The sequence below is a fragment of the Hemibagrus wyckioides genome, linkage group LG25, assembly GCF_019097595.1.
Source record: "Hemibagrus wyckioides isolate EC202008001 linkage group LG25, SWU_Hwy_1.0, whole genome shotgun sequence".
In the NCBI taxonomy this organism is placed as follows: domain Eukaryota; kingdom Metazoa; phylum Chordata; class Actinopteri; order Siluriformes; family Bagridae; genus Hemibagrus; species Hemibagrus wyckioides.
This window is the reverse complement of record NC_080734.1, coordinates 10,348,062-10,366,003: the sequence shown is the minus strand read 5'-3', so window position 1 is coordinate 10,366,003 and position 17,942 is coordinate 10,348,062. Positions and strand designations below refer to the sequence as shown.

General features: G+C 37.7%; 2 protein-coding genes across 2 annotated transcripts; one reads left to right on the top strand and one right to left on the bottom strand.

Annotated features, from left to right (window-relative positions):
• Positions 1 to 1,197: 1,197 nt before the first annotated feature.
• On the top strand, positions 1,198 to 6,820 carry pdia6 (protein disulfide isomerase family A, member 6). Its single transcript, XM_058379173.1, has 13 exons — positions 1,198 to 1,354; positions 2,303 to 2,447; positions 2,612 to 2,669; positions 2,821 to 2,947; positions 3,602 to 3,708; positions 3,795 to 3,931; positions 4,072 to 4,186; positions 4,320 to 4,460; positions 4,603 to 4,687; positions 5,010 to 5,082; positions 5,323 to 5,481; positions 5,579 to 5,675; positions 6,005 to 6,820. Exons 1-13 carry the CDS (start codon positions 1,339 to 1,341, stop codon positions 6,071 to 6,073), a joined length of 1,329 nt encoding a protein of 442 aa, XP_058235156.1. The 5' UTR covers positions 1,198 to 1,338; the 3' UTR covers positions 6,074 to 6,820.
• Positions 6,821 to 6,973: 153 nt separating this feature from the next.
• hpcal1 (hippocalcin-like 1) lies at positions 6,974 to 13,383 on the bottom strand. The gene is made up of 4 exons (XM_058379174.1): positions 13,110 to 13,383; positions 9,440 to 9,888; positions 8,772 to 8,877; positions 6,974 to 7,895 (listed from the first exon to the last, which is right to left on the bottom strand). The coding sequence occupies exons 2-4, from the start codon at positions 9,815 to 9,817 to the stop codon at positions 7,804 to 7,806; spliced, it is 576 nt and encodes a 191-aa protein (XP_058235157.1). The 5' UTR covers positions 9,818 to 9,888; positions 13,110 to 13,383; the 3' UTR covers positions 6,974 to 7,803.
• Positions 13,384 to 17,942: the final 4,559 nt, after the last annotated feature.

The following is a 17,942-nucleotide window of genomic DNA, read 5'->3' as shown; positions in this document are numbered from 1 at the left end:
AAAACCTCTTCAAACCCTTCAGCAGCATTGTTTAACATTATACAAACATAGCGGACCATGAAGAGTGTAGCAGCAAGAGGTCAAGAAGCTTTTATTGTCATTTCAACTGTATATATCTGACTCAGTACACACAGTGAAATGAAACAGTGTTGCTACAGGACCATGGCGCTACATAAAACAACACAGAGCTACAAAACAACACAGAGCTAAGGACTGAAAGTAAGTTGTCTTAGCTACATAAAGTGCATCGTGTGCAACCTAGTGCAAACAGTGCAAGATGAAAAAGACAATACAAAACAAAACAGTACAGGACAGATACACAAAATAGCACTGACCAGTACACATTCTGTATAATATGTTATACACCGATCAGCCATAACATTTTGAGCAGTGAGAGGTGAAGTGAAAAACACTGATGATCTCCTCATCATGGCACCTGTTAGTGGGTGGGATATATTAGGCAGCAAGTAAACATTTTGTCCTCAAAGTTGATGTGTTAGAAGCAGGAAAAATGGGCAAGCAACTGGATCAGAGCTTCTCCAAAACTGCAGCTCTTGTGGGGTGTTCCCGGTCTGCAGTGGTCAGTATAAGTGGTCCAGAGAAGGAACAGTGTTGAACTGGAAACAGGGTCATGTGTGGCCAAGGCTTTTTGATGCATGGGGGGAGTGAAGGCTGGCCCAAAATTGCTGAAGAAGTTAATGCTGGTTCTGATAGAAAGGTGTCAGAATACACAGTGCTTACACTGTGAAATGCTTACACACCTGAATCACTGCTATTTAACTGAATGTCGTCGCCTTCCACTTTAATGCTCACGTGTAACACAAACACTATTATCTCCTGTAGGTAATATTTCCGGCATTGTATACCAAGCCCTTAAATGTAAATATAGATTAAGCATCTGAGATAAGGAACATGTGTCAGCTATGTCTTTATTTCTTCTGTAATAGTGACGTTTGCATGGCTTGTTTCATAAAGTGTGAACACTCTGTGACTGTAAACAACACGTGTCCTGCATTAGCGTCGTGTATGAGACGTGTCTTAAAACGCGTGACGTCAATCATTATTGCTAATTATTGCATAGCAACAAGGGCGAAACAGTTATTCCGGCGTGTCCCCTCTGGTTCGCCGTACTTCTCCGCCTTTCAAAACTACACGGCGGGAGGTGATTGGACGTGATTGGTCCTGGGTTTGGGAGAGCCAATCAGCGCGGGCCACGGTAAGATAGTGCGTGTGCTTTATGTCCTGGCTGCAGGGTTAGCGGTGCGGCGATCATACTGGTTTACTGAACTGGTTTACTGAACTGGTTTACTGTGTCAGTGCTGCGGCCTGGGAATAACCATGCGAGATTTCTTAGGTAAGGTTCTTTCAGCTCATTCTTTAAATGTAAAACATGTCCGATCTTGTTTCTGTATGTCTGGTGAATGTAAATAATGATCCAGATCTCCGTGTAATGGAGATCAGTGTCCAGGGAGCTGATGTGGAACTGGGTGAAGTATTCATGTTGCTGTAAAAATGGCAGAAAATGTTCGTTTTCATTCATGGAGCATTTGCCCATAGCCATTTTGACTCAAGGGTTTTGTATGTGTATCTTTCATATTAGTCATGAAAGCAGAATGGGGGTGAAACCGTGTTGCTTTTGTGAATAAGTGTCCTGGTAATGAATTAAGTTCATTTTAGATTTGGTGCAAGACAGCTACAGGTCTCCTAAACATGCTCAGGGTTTGGGTGGTGATGATCAGAATGATCTGATCAGTGATCATGAACATGAAATGGAGGTGTAAATGCACCTGATTAAATATTCACTTGAGACAGATTTGAATCTGATCATTTTTAACCATTTCAGAAGACCTGAGGGATCTTTTTTTTTTTTAGATGTTGTGTGTGAAAAGTGTGGGTCCTTGCAGGAAACAATTGTGATATTTGAATACTGGCACAATATTTTGCATGCCCTTTTGCATGGGAAAAAAATAAAGCAACACTGGAAGTTGTTTGAGCTAATTTGCATATTGTACACAACACAGTAATCGGCATCTAATTTAGCTAATCATGTCTGATTTCTGTGTTGTGTACAATTAACACAGATGTGAACTCTTACAATCCAGCTACAACATGCCTGAGATCAGCACATCTACCTAGAGTCCTACAAGTGGCTCTTGAACTGCATTAAAGTTTCTCTTTCTTGAGTTTGTATATACTTTACTTCATTTGGAAGATGCTCAACACAAACGCACACCCTTCTCAGCACAAACACACACCCTTCCATCTGTAGCTTGTGAAACTAAGTGGCTGCTTATGTTTTCAGGTGTGTTGGCGTGCTCTTTGGCGGTCCTCTCTGTCCATGGACTCTACTCTGCCAGTGATGATGTGATTGAGCTCAATCCTTCAAACTTCAACAGGGAAGTTGTGCAGAGTGACGGTGTGTGGCTGGTGGAGTTTTACGCCCCCTGGTGAGTTAACAAGGACAATGCTTAACTAGTTATGCAATCTCTCCTTTTATGAGTATAGATCACAATGTTGAATTCATTTAAATGGTGCACTTTTAATAATCTTTGAAGAAGGATGTTTAGGGTCTGATTTGGGCTGTATTAAGTCTGATGATTTGTTGAAAAAGGTGTGGACACTGCCAGAGCCTGGTCCCAGAATGGAAGAAAGCAGCCACAGCTTTGAAGGTAAAGTTTAAATGTATATCTAGATGCACATGTTTTACCACTGCTTATTTTTTTTTCCTGGCTTTCTGTTCTGTAAAGCACAACCACGAAAAGATTTCTCATTTGCATGTTTTTTTTTGCAATTTTTAAAGTCTTTGCTGTAATCCAACAGGGCGTTGTTAAAGTGGGTGCTGTTGATGCAGACCAACACAAGTCACTGGGAGGCCAATATGGAGTTCGTGGTTTCCCCACCATCAAGGTCTTTGGTGCTAACAAGCATAAGCCTGAGGATTATCAAGGTACAGTATATAATGGTATATTATTGTTCTGGTTTTGTTTTCTATTCTCAGTTTTTATTATGATGTTTCATAATATGTTATTTTCAGAACATGTTTGGATCAATATTTTGAAATATTAACGTAAAGGAGACATTGTAAAACCTGTAACATCAGTGCTTCCTTTTCCCCGCTCTCTCAGTTACATTTTCTGACATGTCCGGTATGAGATGTTGCTGGGAATGTCTGTAATTACTATGACCACACAGGATAAGCAATCTCTATATAAATCATGGAGATGGGAGTAGGGGTGTTGAGAATATTTATGAGGACTTTGTATTTAAAAGAATATTAATCTATATTTAATTGTTCTGTTTTATGAAAAGAGCCAGAACTTGCTTTTATTTTGGTTTCATCAGGATTAATAATTCTTTTTTCCTGCGCCCTGATGTAAAACTTGTCCAGTCTGATTTTACTCGTCATGTTATACAGTATTTTCTCTAATATTCTAATAAGGAAAATATTTTTTGTGTGTACAAAACCATAAAGAGATAATTATCACCTTATAATTACCTAAGAACAAACTTTGTATTTATTACCCAGGCCTTTTTATGTGTGCACCAGGTATTAGAAGGCGCTGTGTATTTGAACTCTCTCTGTGGTGTGTCCTGTATGTAGGTGGACGCAGCAGTCAGGCGATTGTTGAGGCCGCTCTGAATGCAGCTCGATCTCTAGTGAAAGACAGACTGAGTGGAAAGTCTGGAGGTTCTGACTACAGCAGACAGGTACTGAAGTGCACAAATCTTTTTTTGTTCCCTCTCTCCCTTGTCTTGTATAATTTTATTTATTTTTCTCTTTTGTCTGATTTCAGAGTTCTGGTGGCAGCGGTAGTGGCAATAAGAAAGATGTTGTAGAGCTGACTGATGACAACTTTGACCGCATGGTTTTGGACAGTAGTGATGTGTGGTTGGTGGAATTCTTTGCCCCATGGTGTGGACACTGTAAAAAGTAAGCTTGCATAAATTTATAAGATGTTCCTAAATGATGCTTTTAAGGCCCTGAAACACATGTACACAAATTATATTGTTGCAAAAAAAATTCCATCTTTAGTTGTTTGTGGTTATTTATTTGTAATTTGTTTATTTCAGCCTTGAGCCTGAATGGACGGCTGCAGCTACTCAGGTCAAAGAGCAGACCAATGGTAGAGTGAAGCTGGGTGCTGTAGACGCTACTGTTCATCAGGGTCTGGCAAGCCGCTATGGAGTGAGTCTGATGCTTAAATCATGCATCGATCACCTTCATATCTGACTAGATATTGGGTTTGAGGGTTCGAAAACTGTTATGTAAGATTGTTGTTTTGCCTTGGTTACTGATGGGCTTAATTTATCATTTGTAGATCAGAGGATTCCCTACCATTAAGATCTTTAAAAAAGGAGAGGAGCCAGAGGACTACCAGGGCGGACGCACACGCTCAGACATCATTGCCCGTGCCTTGGACCTTTTCTCAGACAACGCCCCTGCCCCAGAACTGCTAGAGGTCTGTTTATTCATTTTATTTTTCTAGTTTCCTGAAGCTAAGCTAGCTGGTCATTTAGCACTTCTTTCTTGAACTGTGCTTTTGTTTATGTTTTCAGACTAAATTGTGGTTGTTTAATGTAATTGCGCTTTGTCCTTTTTAGATTCTGAATGAAGACGTTTTGAAGAAGACTTGTGAGGATCATCAGCTTTGTCTTATTGCTGTTTTGCCTCACATTTTGGATACAGGTATGAGTACTGAATGAGAACATGTATTCACCTGCTGTTAAACCAAAGATGATGTATATTAGCTGTGTGTGTGTGTGTGTGTGTGTGTGTATAGTCTAAAGGAAAACTGCTTATTTGGGGAAATTTCAATTTTAGTAAATACTACCTGTTTAAAGTAAAACATTTTGATTCAGGTGTCATGATGATAAAAAATAAACAAAACACATTTGTTATAAATCATGTATTAAAATTGTCTGTCTATGTATCTAATAATTTCAGTCTTTGTTGATTTTACTTGTTCCTGCTATTTATTTAATTCTAACTTGATCATTGTGGTGTTTAGGTGCAGCCGGCCGAAATGCTTATCTGGAAGTCATGATGAAGATGGCTGAGAAATACAAGAAGAAGATGTGGGGGTCAGTGCTTAGTCTGATAATCCCATATATATTTTGTGCTTACAGTCTATTTCCATATGTATCCTAGATCCACTTATGTTTTTAATTCAGCCAATTTTGGGAGGTTTTCTTTCCACTGATGGGCCAGATCAAAGTTTTAATGGCATATTTTTGTATAACCGCTTTATAATAATACCTATTTGTTAAACACACTATAAAAATGTTAGTTGAATTAAATTTCTTTCTCTTCCTCTTCTATAGCTGGCTGTGGGCCGAATCTGGAGCTCAGATGGAACTTGAGGCCGCTTTGGGGATTGGTGGTTTCGGCTACCCAGCTCTGGCAGCTATTAATTCTCGCAAGATGAAGTTTGCTCTTCTTAAAGGCTCATTCAGTGAGACAGGAATCCATGAGTTCTTAAGGTAATGGTTTTTTCCCTTCTGTTGTCACATCTAAACATGTATTTCACTGAGTGTTATTGCAGCACTTGTATATTTTCTGTTTTCTTCTTCACCATAGGGATCTCTCTGTTGGGCGTGGCTCCACTGCCACAATCACAGGTGGGGCTTTACCCAAGATCCACACTGTAGAAGCCTGGGATGGGAAGGATGGAGTCGTAAGTATTTTTTTTTTTAATTTTAAGTTAAATTTTTTTATTTTTTTTCATCACTTTACAGTAAGAATGTGAATTAGGTGGGAAAGCAATTTCCTTATGTCTTTTGTTATACCTATAACTCTGAAGAATATTTTCAGAAACACATTTCTATAAGCAAAGATTGAAACATTGTTTTTTTTATCATGCAAATTATATCTGCAGTATAATAGCCATTGTTATCGAAGCTAACAATATTATGTTACGGAGCTTTTTTTTTCTTGTCACATTTAGCATAAAACATGTCCAACTTGTCCTCACAAGATATCCTCCTGTCTTTTCCATTCCCTCAGCTTCCTGTGGAGGATGACATCGACTTGAGTGATGTGGATCTGGATGACTTGGAGAAGGACGAATTATGAGTTCATAGGCTGTGCAAGGGCTTATCCAGTTTGAGCCTGTCTGTGAACTGCCTCTCCTCTCCCATGGATGAGGGGAAAACTGGGACATTAAGTTACTGAACACTCTCGAAACAGACATGTCTCACTTTTAACTTCTCTCCAATTGTTTGAAATGCGGTGGGATCGGGATTTAAAATCGTGGTTGCTTTAGCTTTGCCTTACAGGCCTCCTATTTGTTTGAGTGTTTGGATGTGCCGATAACAATGTTGAACACGATGGTCACTTCACTTTTCCCTGTCTGGTTGAACGTCCCCTACACATAACTTCAGAATAAGATTTGTTTACTCTGTTCCAGCAAATTCCTACCCCCGTCCCGTGGTTATACAGTGACGTCCGTTTCTCAGTGAACAATGACTAAAAACAGGATAGTCTTAGTAATTAATGGAGCAGGTAGCTGACACAGGACATTCACTGAGGAGAGGAAACTATTCTAGGCTACCGGATGGAGTCATGAGTGCTGTATATACTTTATCCTGATTTTAACCTGCTGTTTCCCCTGTTGAACATCCTATTCATTTTCCCCTTTAATGTGATATTCTTTTCTTTCTTTCCTTTTTTTTTTCTTTATGAGAAGGAAGTGAGTCAGTACATCCGCTTTCCACTGTATTTGTGCTGGGCAGGGAGTAAAGTTGGAACTGTGTAGATTTTTCTTACACGAGTGTGTTTAATGTTTTTGTTATGAAAATAAAAAAAGGAACACTGATAAAATGACTGCATTTTATTATGGATGTAAATCCTACTAAAAGTTTCATTTATGTATTTCTAAGTTTATTTACTGTCTTAAATAAGGGCTGGGTGCATGACTTCTCGATACATAATTCATACAAATACAGCATTCAACTGGAAAGCAGCTCACATATATCTATAGTTGACTACACTGAGATAAAGCAATACAGCTTTTTTGCTCAAGTGCACAAGCCTTCTTTACTATGCAGACAACTATGTAATGAACAAAGAAAACTGGTACAATCAACGTAAATACTAGTTTTGGCAAATCGCTCTTGATGAAGCACAGCTTAGTGGCAGAACTCTAAACTATAAAACTGCGTAGGCTGGCAAATGTTAACAGTCCGAAGACAAAAACTGAGGTTTCAAACAAATTCAATACAAGAATAAACACTGAAGGATTTACTTTACCATGTCTATAAATGCACATAATCATGTCTGGAGAATCAAATTAACTGCACACTTGCGATAGGATTTTTGGACTGAGCTTTAACTTACTACCTCAACTAAGTGCTACTTATCTGTGTCTTGCATATTGGGTTTAAATGAAGAAAACATGTGTGGCTTATTCTCACAGCAGTGGCATATCTAGATTAATTCATCTAAAGTCTGTTTGAATGGCATCAAAAATAGCCGATGCTTTTACCACAAGATGAGGTCCCTTTATGGTAATATATTAATTAACTGGTTGTCTTGACTGGATATTCAGCACATTGAATAGAAATTATTTGACACCAACCGAATAAAATGATCCTCACTTACCCATAACTTTAGCAAAGGTTGGGTTAAACCTGTGAGCGCATCTGAGTGAAAAAACTGAGCAGATTTTGTGATTAACATATCACATACATGAAGCCGATTTGTTACTCAGATGCAGTCCGTGCCTTGGAGAGCAACTCGCTGATCCCTCCTGTCTAAGTGTGAATATGTGAGATGCTTTTCTGTGGGTGTTGCTGCTTTCACAACTAGCGAGGAGTGCTCTGATCAGACTGAAGCAGTCGGACGATGGACGGATCGCTCTTGGCACCTTTGATGAATTCCTCCAGGGAAAGCCTTCCTGCAATATTAAAGAGGAAAAGGTCAGTAATACCGTAACACAGCTTATATTTCCATAATTATGTAGGCACTAAGGCAAAATCTACTGGAATGTTATTTCACAATACATACACAAAACAAGCAGGCAACACAAAATTTGGGGAAAGGTTGACAGAACTGCTTCTTCGTAGTGAATAGAGAAGTTAATAGCCCTGCTTCTACTGTTGATGCAACTCATTTGTGTTAAAAGGATTGTCTGGATATTGTTTTATGTTGTGGTCTTATGCAGCTCTCGGCCAATATAGGTTTGAATTTGTATTGATTTTGCCAATAAAGCAATAGATGCAGTTACTGAAACTAGATCTATAGTAGTAGTGTTCATTTATTCATTCATTCATCTCTGGAGCTGTGAGGTGGCAGTGTTTTCTCACTGTGCCATCGTGCTACCCCATTAGTCTTCACTGGTCTTTTAATTGTTTTTAAAGTATTTTTAATTTATTTTTGCACATTTTTTTGCACATATTTTTGCATGCTCAATTACTTCAGTATGATTAGAAAAGCACACAGTCATTTATTTTCCAGCTAGAAGGCACTAAGCACTGGATTTACAGATGCCACAGAGGTTACATAATATTTCAGGGCCTTATTTACTCCTCCCAATGAGAATACAGCCAGCTGTGTCCTTGAGGGCTCCTGAAACTCCAAGCTGAATCCCAGATGTCAGTGGCACTGCTGGGATACTTAATGCTTGCTGAAGTGTAAATGTGCAAAACAAAATACAAGCTTTTCAATAATCCACTTCTGCTACCCCTTAATGTTTCTTCATCATGTTACTAACAGTGCAATAATTACCTAATAAAGAAAATACAACTTAGCTTAGGATAGGTTGTTTTTTTACCGTCATTGTCTGTGTCCATTTGTCTAAAGATCTTGTCAGTGCGTTTTTCTGGGGTCGACTCATCCTCTGGCATCTTCATTACCGAGGACACCATTTTGTAGATTGCCTGTGTTTATGGAAAAAAAATCCCAATTGATTACGCAACAATTAATTCGCTCGCTCATTCTGTTAACACCACCCTCTGCTGTTTTAATCACTTAGTTCCAAGAAATATACTTGTAATATGAACAATAACAGTGAACATTATTTTTTTGTTAAATGCACACAGAGCCCTTATACTTAATTGCCTTTTTTTTTTTTTTGCCATAACCATATGGCCTGTGGAACAGCAGCTTGATGTGTTCTGTTTATTCAGGAGACTATATCACCAAACGTTCAACTGAACCAATACTGATATGGAACAAACGGCTCTAGCAACAGGGGCATACAGTAGAGTGCAAATACGGAACTGCAAATACAAAAATAAAGAAGTAGATTTAAGAAGGGTTTCCAGAAATCATGGATTTTTCTGCACTAAATCGAACTGAATTTAATTTAGATGATTTCTTTATGACATATAGACCTCTTTAGGTCCTGTGTAGGTCAAGTGTCTCTTGGTAAAATCACCAGAGAAAAAAAAATTTCTATTTAATCAAGCAGTGTCTTCACAGCTTGTGTTCTTCTCTCACCTGCACTATTTCCAGCATCTCGGCTCGGCTGATGTATCCGTTTCCATCCAGGTCGTACATGCTGAAGGCCCAGCGAAGCTTCTGCTCCAGACTTCCACGAGATGTCACACTCAGTGCGATGATGAACTCCCGGAAATCGATAGTCGCATCACCGTTGGTGTCGAAGGTACGAAATACATGTTCTGCAAATTTTGAGGCATCCCCATATGGAAAGAAATTGGCATAGATTTTCTTAAACTCATCCACAGTTAAGTGGCCAGTAGGGCAATCTTTAAGGAAGCCACGGTACCACTCCTGCAACTCATGGTCTGTGAATTCTGTGTTTTCCCGCAGATCATTCAGGACCTCAGGGCGCAGTTTGCTGTTCTGTTTACCCATGATGGTAATGCACTCCTACTCCTGGACCCCTCTGCTGGATCACTCTTGTGTCTGGGTGTTTCACACCCACCCTAAAAACACCACAGGATGCATAAAAATATTTTTAAAAAAGTATTTTCAACATTCTCATTTTTGGTATTTCCATTACACTCTCTTTAGTCAGATGAGGATTTGGCCAGATTGAGAAAGATATTACATCTAGTGAGATGAGAGAAAGGAGTCTAGTATCCATGGATACCATTTAATGGCCTATTAAGGTGAAAATGTATTGATTTCTCGAAGCTGGTGTGGTGGGGGTGGGAAGCTAATGGCCATCTGTGAGATGCTTACGAAAGGTCATGACTGGCACTAGATAACCTAGGAAACTGTCAAGATGGTGTAAGTTACAAGGCACATAATACAAAGGAGGTTACAGCCCTGTCTGTACGAATAAATGTTCATGGGGAGTGCAGGGGAGTGTGTTACAGCAGCGAATTACAATAATACATTCATAGCCAGAACTATTTCTGTGAATATGTATGTGTGTGTGTGTGTGTGTGTGTGTGTGTGTGTGTATTTGCGTGCGTGTCAAACGACACCAAGTCACAGTTTTACACCTTCTGCTTTCTCCACATTCACCATCTCCATCCTAAATTCTCCACATACTTTCAGATAGCTTTAAAACACGATGAGCTGTTTTCTCCAAAGTTCAGGGTGTGCAAAATTAAATTCTCTGCTTAACCTGATGCGTCATTGATCCTTTAGCAGCATCAGCATCAATGTGCTATGTGTCACTTTAAAGGGCTGTTGACTGTTGAATAGGTGCAATCTGAACCCACCAGATTTTTTTTTTATAGTCTATCATGCAGCTCTGAACCTGCGGCTGTGAAAACAATCAATATGATCTGCACGATTTTTTGCACGCTTTAATTTTAACAATAAAACAAAATGATCCGTTTCATAGAAAGTGGGATGGAAATACTCAAATAGCATACCTGCATACAAACATATTTTGAGACTATATAGGTGAAATGACTAGATTGAATGTTAGGCTACACAATTCAGCTACACCTTCCACTTTAACCTATAATAGCTTAATGTTAAAGATACTGAAAAAGAAATGGCCGTGTGTGGCCACTTGTTATTTTCCCTCACATGCTCCCAGGTTAGTGTCTAGTACTTACTTTTCTTGCCTATTTACTTTTTTAAAAGAATAATTCCTTTTAAATCAATCATGGTGCATAGCCACTACCACTAAGGCTCTTGCAGTCTGAACAAATGTGTTGTGATATTAACAGACTAGGCCAAAATTTCACTGGCAGGAAATAAGCTCATGATTAGAGAAGATAAACTCGGCGCAATCAGCATGCTAGATTTTTACGTCATATTATACTTTTATTACATTGTTAAGTTTAAAAGGAAATTTCTGGTTCAGGTCAAATGACCCTTCTTGCACTTTCTTATATATGATGAGGAGCTTGCCTTTATAATCTTATGCATTAAGATGATGAGTTTTTGCACAGACTTTATATTTTAGATATTTTTCAGTGTCCACCTCTCCAGTAGGAAGTGGTTTCACTCAGTCTGTCCTGCAATCTGAGTCACTGGTCACTGCTGCTCCGCTTCTTGCAGACATAAGCATGGGCGTAGTTGAGTTTTACTCACTCCCACTTTCCTTCAAAGACTTGCCAAGCCACAATAAAACCCAGAACTTTCCAGTCTGCAGAATGAAATGCAGTGGTATGGAAAAAAGATACACTGCATGCAAGAAGACTTGTCCCACCGGCCCTTTTTTAGTTCAAATAACAACGACATGGGGGAAGCAACAAGATTTATCAAGCAGCAAATAACAAGGTGGAATTCAGAGCAAACAGATCACCATTAAAGAAATAACTGTCTCATCATATCAGGATCTGTGTTTCTTTAGTCATGACTGCTTGGTCATGCACGTTTAATCTCATTCACTCAAAATATAATATGGGTAAATATTTACAATATTAAAGCACTGTCTTTCAGCAAACTCGTGTGTTTAGCATTATCAGAGGTGTTAAAATGGTCCGGCATACATTTGGGCTGCTGGTCAGGACCTGAATGTACATTGTGTGAAGATGTTTATGTAAGATTGGTTCTCTCCAGGCCATGACTGCTTGTCGCTCTGTGTCTTCTTTCAGCAGTACACATTACACCACCTCAGTCTCACCCATGCTGAAATTCCCAGCAGGACGTCTGTGCAAAAATCAAGGCTGAGAAACAGACAAAGCTCCGCACTAACTTATAAACCTAGTTCATATCTCATTCTATAATATATATAGATTTCCACGCAGGACCCTTGTGCGGATTTGTTGACATCAGCTGTCTTGGTACAATTCTCCTGGTGGTTGTAGAGTAGTAAGGAGTCAACTCTGGTCCATCATGCATAAATAATCATCCCCATTAACCTCTCTGTGTTTGTGTAAGCCTCATTAAATCCCTGTGCTTGAAAGCTGGCTAACCGAAATCTATCCTGACTGGTGATCAGCAGAACATAAATCTGATGGCTTTCTCCTGCTTCACTGGACCAGAAGCTGAGCCTAAACTAACACCTCATGTGCTAGATCATCAGATACGTCCGAGTAGGTTTTTTTTCCTCTCTCTCTCTCAACTTGTTTACTGAACCCGTCATCGAAAGGTCAATGCTTTCTTGCTGACCGCTCCACAGAAACTGGTTGTGTGCTGATCTGTCGCAAAGAAAGCAGAAGATCACGCAGGCATGATGTATTGTCTTTAGCTCCCAATGGGGATAAAAATTAAAAATAAAAACTCCAGTTGTAGTATTTATAAATTCTGACCTCAGCATGAGCAATTACTCACACAAATGACAAATAATCTCTCCAGTAACGTTTGAGTGCTTTGTTATTCATGTTATTCATCTTCAGCAGCACTTCTGTCACACAGACCTGAAAGTGATCGTGACTCAGTGACATTTACACCAGACGCATTCCGTTTTTTTTCCCCTTTCACACTTACTAAAACACTTTAAACTGCATTCCTTTTCTCCATTACACTGTAACTTCATGTGACTTTATACTGCATATATATAACCTCCATGTTAAATGTACCGGATATTTAAAGGATAAAGGCGGCCACACCTACCGTCACCCATCGCTCCTGTAAACTGTTTACAGATGTGAATAAACACAAAAAGGGACTTCGCCTCTTACTTTAAAACGTTATTTACAATCCGTCTTTGGTGTGCATAACAGAAAGCAATGTTTAACTAACAGGTGGTCGAATGTAAACGTGTAAAAGACCCAGATTATTTTCAGGAACTTACCTTCAAGTAGCCTAAAGATTATTAAGAGGTCTCCGGTAGTGTTGGAGAACAGTGTCCTTGGTAACGGAGAAAAATATTATATGAAGTCTGCTTACAGCTACACGACTTTTTTAAAGTATATTCCCAAACGTATCCATTGTCGCACAGCATGCGGAATACATTATTTCATAGCACATAAGTAACTGATCTTTTACCCTGAAAAAACAGGCTCCATCGTTCATTAGACTAACAGAACACTTGAAACCTCCTCCTCATCATTTCTGCTACCGGGAGATCCGATACCCTGGACCTGCCTGCTCTGGACGAGACCAAAACTATTTGTAGGGGGGAAACACTTAAAACTAGTTGATTATTTTCCCGACTCCCGATTCATAAATTGCATTTTTCTTCAATAAAAACATTTACTCTTTTGTTTTATCAGAATACTAAAACACTTTCCCAACATTAACGTCTCCAAAGCAAGTCATCCGCAGCGTTTTTAAGATAACATCCCATGTTACGGTGTGGTTTAGTCCAAATACGCTCCGCGTCGGAAAAGGCAGCTGTGGCAACACACGTTATGGAAAGAACCTTTCTGACTCAACGATAGAAAAAAAAGAGGTTTCTTCGAATTACTAAATTGTCTTCAAACAAGTAAAATTAGACACACGGTTTATTTTCAGTTGTTATAGACGTAATAACAATTTTATATTGTATTGGATGTTGAGCAAATAGCTTATTTTTATACACGAAAGAAATTAACTCAAAAACCTTGGTTTGAACAGTGATGACCTGTTTAGATGGCTGCTTAGATAGATAGAGAGAGAGAGAGAGAGAGAGAGAGAGAGAGAGAGAGTGCAATAGAATATATATATCAAAAAATTAACTCAAAAACCTTGGTTTGAACAGTGATGACCTGTTTGGATGGCTGCTTAGATAGATAGAGAGAGAGAGAGAGAGAGTGCAATAGAATATATATATAAAAAAATTAACATATATATATATATGTGTGTGTGTGTGTGTATATTTATATAAAATTAACTCAAAAACCTTGGTTTGAACAGTGATGTTTGGATGGCTGCTTAGATAGATAGAGAGAGAGAGCAATAGAATATATATATATATATATATATATATATATATATATATATATATTACACACATATATATATATATGTGTGTGTGTATATTTATATATATATATATATATATATATATATATATATATATATGTGTGTGTGTGTGTGTGTGTGTATATAGATAGAGAGAGAGAGAGAGAGAGAGAGAGAGTGCAATAGAATATATATATAAAAAAATTAACTCAAAAACCTTGGTTTGAACAGTGATGTTTGGATGGCTGCTTAGATAGATAGAGAGAGAGAGCAATAGAATATATATATATATATATATATATATATATATATATATATATATATATATATATATATATATATATATATATATATATATATATATTACACACATATATATATATATGTGTGTGTGTATATTTATATATATATATATATATATCAAAAAATTAACTCAAAAACCTTGGTTTGAACAGTCATGACCTGTTTGGATGGCTGCTTAGATAGATAGAGAGAGAGAGAGAGAGAGAGAGAGAGTGCAATAGAATATATATATCAAAAAATTAACTCAAAAACCTTGGTTTGAACAGTCATGACCTGTTTGGATGGCTGCTTAGATAGATAGATAGATAGATAGATAGATAGATAAATATATATACATACATATATAAAATTCAAAAACCTTGGTTTGATCTGTTTGGAGGGCTGCTTACATAGATAGATAGATAGATAGAGAGAGAGAGAGAGAGAGAGAGAGCATTAGAATATATATTTTTAAAAAAATAACTCAAAAACCTTGGTTTGAACAGTCATGATCTGTTTGGAGGGCTGCTTAGATAGATAGAGAGAGAGAGAGAGAGAGAGAGAGAGAGAGAGAGAGAGAATATGAAAAGAATATAGACAAAACACACATTGTTTAATGACCCCAGGCATTTTCACTGAAACTTTACAGTAATGGAAACTTTGACATAGACTAATAACCCCAGAGACATATACAGACATATGACAGCCCATAGATGGCATTGTATACATTCTCTGAAATTCAGGACAGTGATATAGGGCAGTATCAGCTCCACAGCAAATCTGGTGGTCCTCTGATTTGGGTCATGCCAAGTTCAACATATACCATGATAATTCATGCTTTATTGCATTTTCTGTCATTTGGATTTTTAATTTAAGTTTTTTTTCCTGCTTCTCCTACAGATTATGTCCAAGCTACATGACATTTCATTTGGATCACAGCAGTGAGACCGACCCAAACAAAACTTGTTTATATCCTTGGCAACAAGTACTGATAGTTGCAGTGTCTTCTTGTATTCCTCTGTTGCTAAAGGGTGGGGCCAGAAAGTGCACAGCCTCTTAATTGTTACTTGACGCTATATTTATTGTTACTACGACTACTATTACTACTATTTTTAGTTTCAAAAGGAGTAGCAGTAGTTTAGTAGTAGTAGTAATAGTAGCAGAGAGAGAAGGAAATATCCACACACAATAAAAGGTGCTGAATATAAGTTCTGTTCCTGTTATATAAACAGGAAAGGAGTGCTACAAGTTATGACAGTCATAGGAGCTTGTCTTTAGAGCCTAGCCCTAAGAGTTTAATCCGAATTCAGCAAAATGAAATAGCTTTGTTTATTCTACTTTTATATTACTTTAATTAAAACCTGTTCATGGAGAAAATGCACATGGGAGAGATTATCTTTTAGTGGCATTTTTGGTTAACTGAAGTGTGAGATTGGATTTGAAAAAGCTAGGTCATATGAAAATCTAACACATTAAATATGGAACTAGGGCCTTTATTATTCCACAACTGGGATCTGGGACACATATTGATCAGTCATGAAATATCCACTAGAGGGCGTGTTTACATGTTTTTCTCAGATGCTGGATTTGTTGGAGCTGACTGAAGCAACAGGTCTCATGCAGCACTGTAAACGCTATTGAGGATAACAGGAAAGACACACACACATATATAACAAGACATGTAACATGTTATTCTGTCTTACACAATAAACTCTTATCCACTCTTACACAACGCTGTATACCGACAATATTTGCTAATTCTTTGCAACATATTTTGCTTTGTTTACACAGTAAGCCAAGCACAGGATCAAACCCCGGCGCCAGGAACTGTGAGGCAGCAATGTTACCTGCTGTACCACTGTCCTCCCTCTACAAACTCCACCAGGTCTATTAACTACACTGAGAAAAAAAGGTCATTTTAACCTATATACCATATAATCAGTCATCTGTACCAGGGTAAAGAAAACAGCCAAGAAATATAAGTACAGGTTATAGATTATGAGTAAATGGCCAACACATATAGGTACAGGTTATGAGTAAGAAACATGAATAGCTAGAGGTTGACAAAAGTGGTCAAAAAGAGCACTATACACATTTTTTCAAATACCTTTCATAATTTGTGAATTCTGAGGGCATGTTTGCAGGGTTTCAGCCATGCATCAGTGTCACTGATGTGTATTATACAGTAGTAATTTCCAACCTTTTGACAATCACCCTCCTCCTTTAGTGTAGATCTAAGCTAGATTTGCCCATACAAGTGGCTCAAGCTATGCATTATCATGTGTATTCTATTGCAAGTTTTGTTCATCCACAGTAATATTAAAAGTTGAAAGGAACAGGCTGCAACAAAAAAGCTCCTTTCTATCAGTTACATAAGCACATCGAACTACAGCTGAGAAAACTCAACCCCCTAAAAATACAAAATTCTGTAAGAAAACAGAAAGGTTAGGCTAAAGGTTATGTGTCTATGCTATGTTATTGATCTCCATTTGTTTTGTTTTTTAATTTGGAAAGATCCCAAAATTGCAAGGTTCATGTAAATAATATGGCTCCATATTAAGAGGGTACTATTAAAAAATATTTTAAAATGCTACTTTATTTAATGAATAGAAAAGTACGTAAATTGAGGAAGGATGTCATCAGTAGGTTCAGGAGTTTGTCGGTATTGATTTTGGTTTCTGAATTTGTTTTCAAAACCAAGTGACTGGGTCAGCATTGGCAATCAGATTACAAAAACAGTCTCTTTGCTACCTCCAATAGGGAACCAGGGCAAAGTTTAGAATTATTTGCTTATTGTGGTTGAGTCCATTTAAAATCAAGGTTATTATAAGAGTTTGTAAATCTTGGGTTAAAATATGAAATTGTTGCAGAATATCTGAATTTTTTTCAAATCTGTTTCAGGATTGATGACAATAACTGTGAAGACTGATTTGGCAGAGAGACATTTATAGACAGATAAAGACGCTTGGAACAGAATTTGGCCTGTAGTTGAATGTATATATATAAGAAGCAAGAGGCAAATTTATTTAATATAAGGTATTACGTAGATATTATTTCACACCAGTTTGACTTTTTGGAATGGGTTGTATGAAGGATAATCAGTGCTGGAAATGTAAAGAAGAAACTGGTACATATATTAATGCACTTTGTCAATGTTTAAAGATTCAACCTTTTTGAAAAGATGTGTTAAAATATCTAGGAAGATGTTTAGGGTTTGACGTTCCACCTTCACTCAGGATATGTCTGTTGGGAGATAAATCAGATATTCTACAGATCAAAAACAATGAGTTCTCTCTTATTATGGTGGGTGTATAGTCATGGCAATAGGTCTGATACTTAGATTTTGGAAAGATATTCAATGTCCTACAATTAAAATGTAGATTGAATTTATGATTGAGAATGTATCATATGAAAAAATGTTAGACAATCTGAATGGATATCATAGAGATGTGGACATATG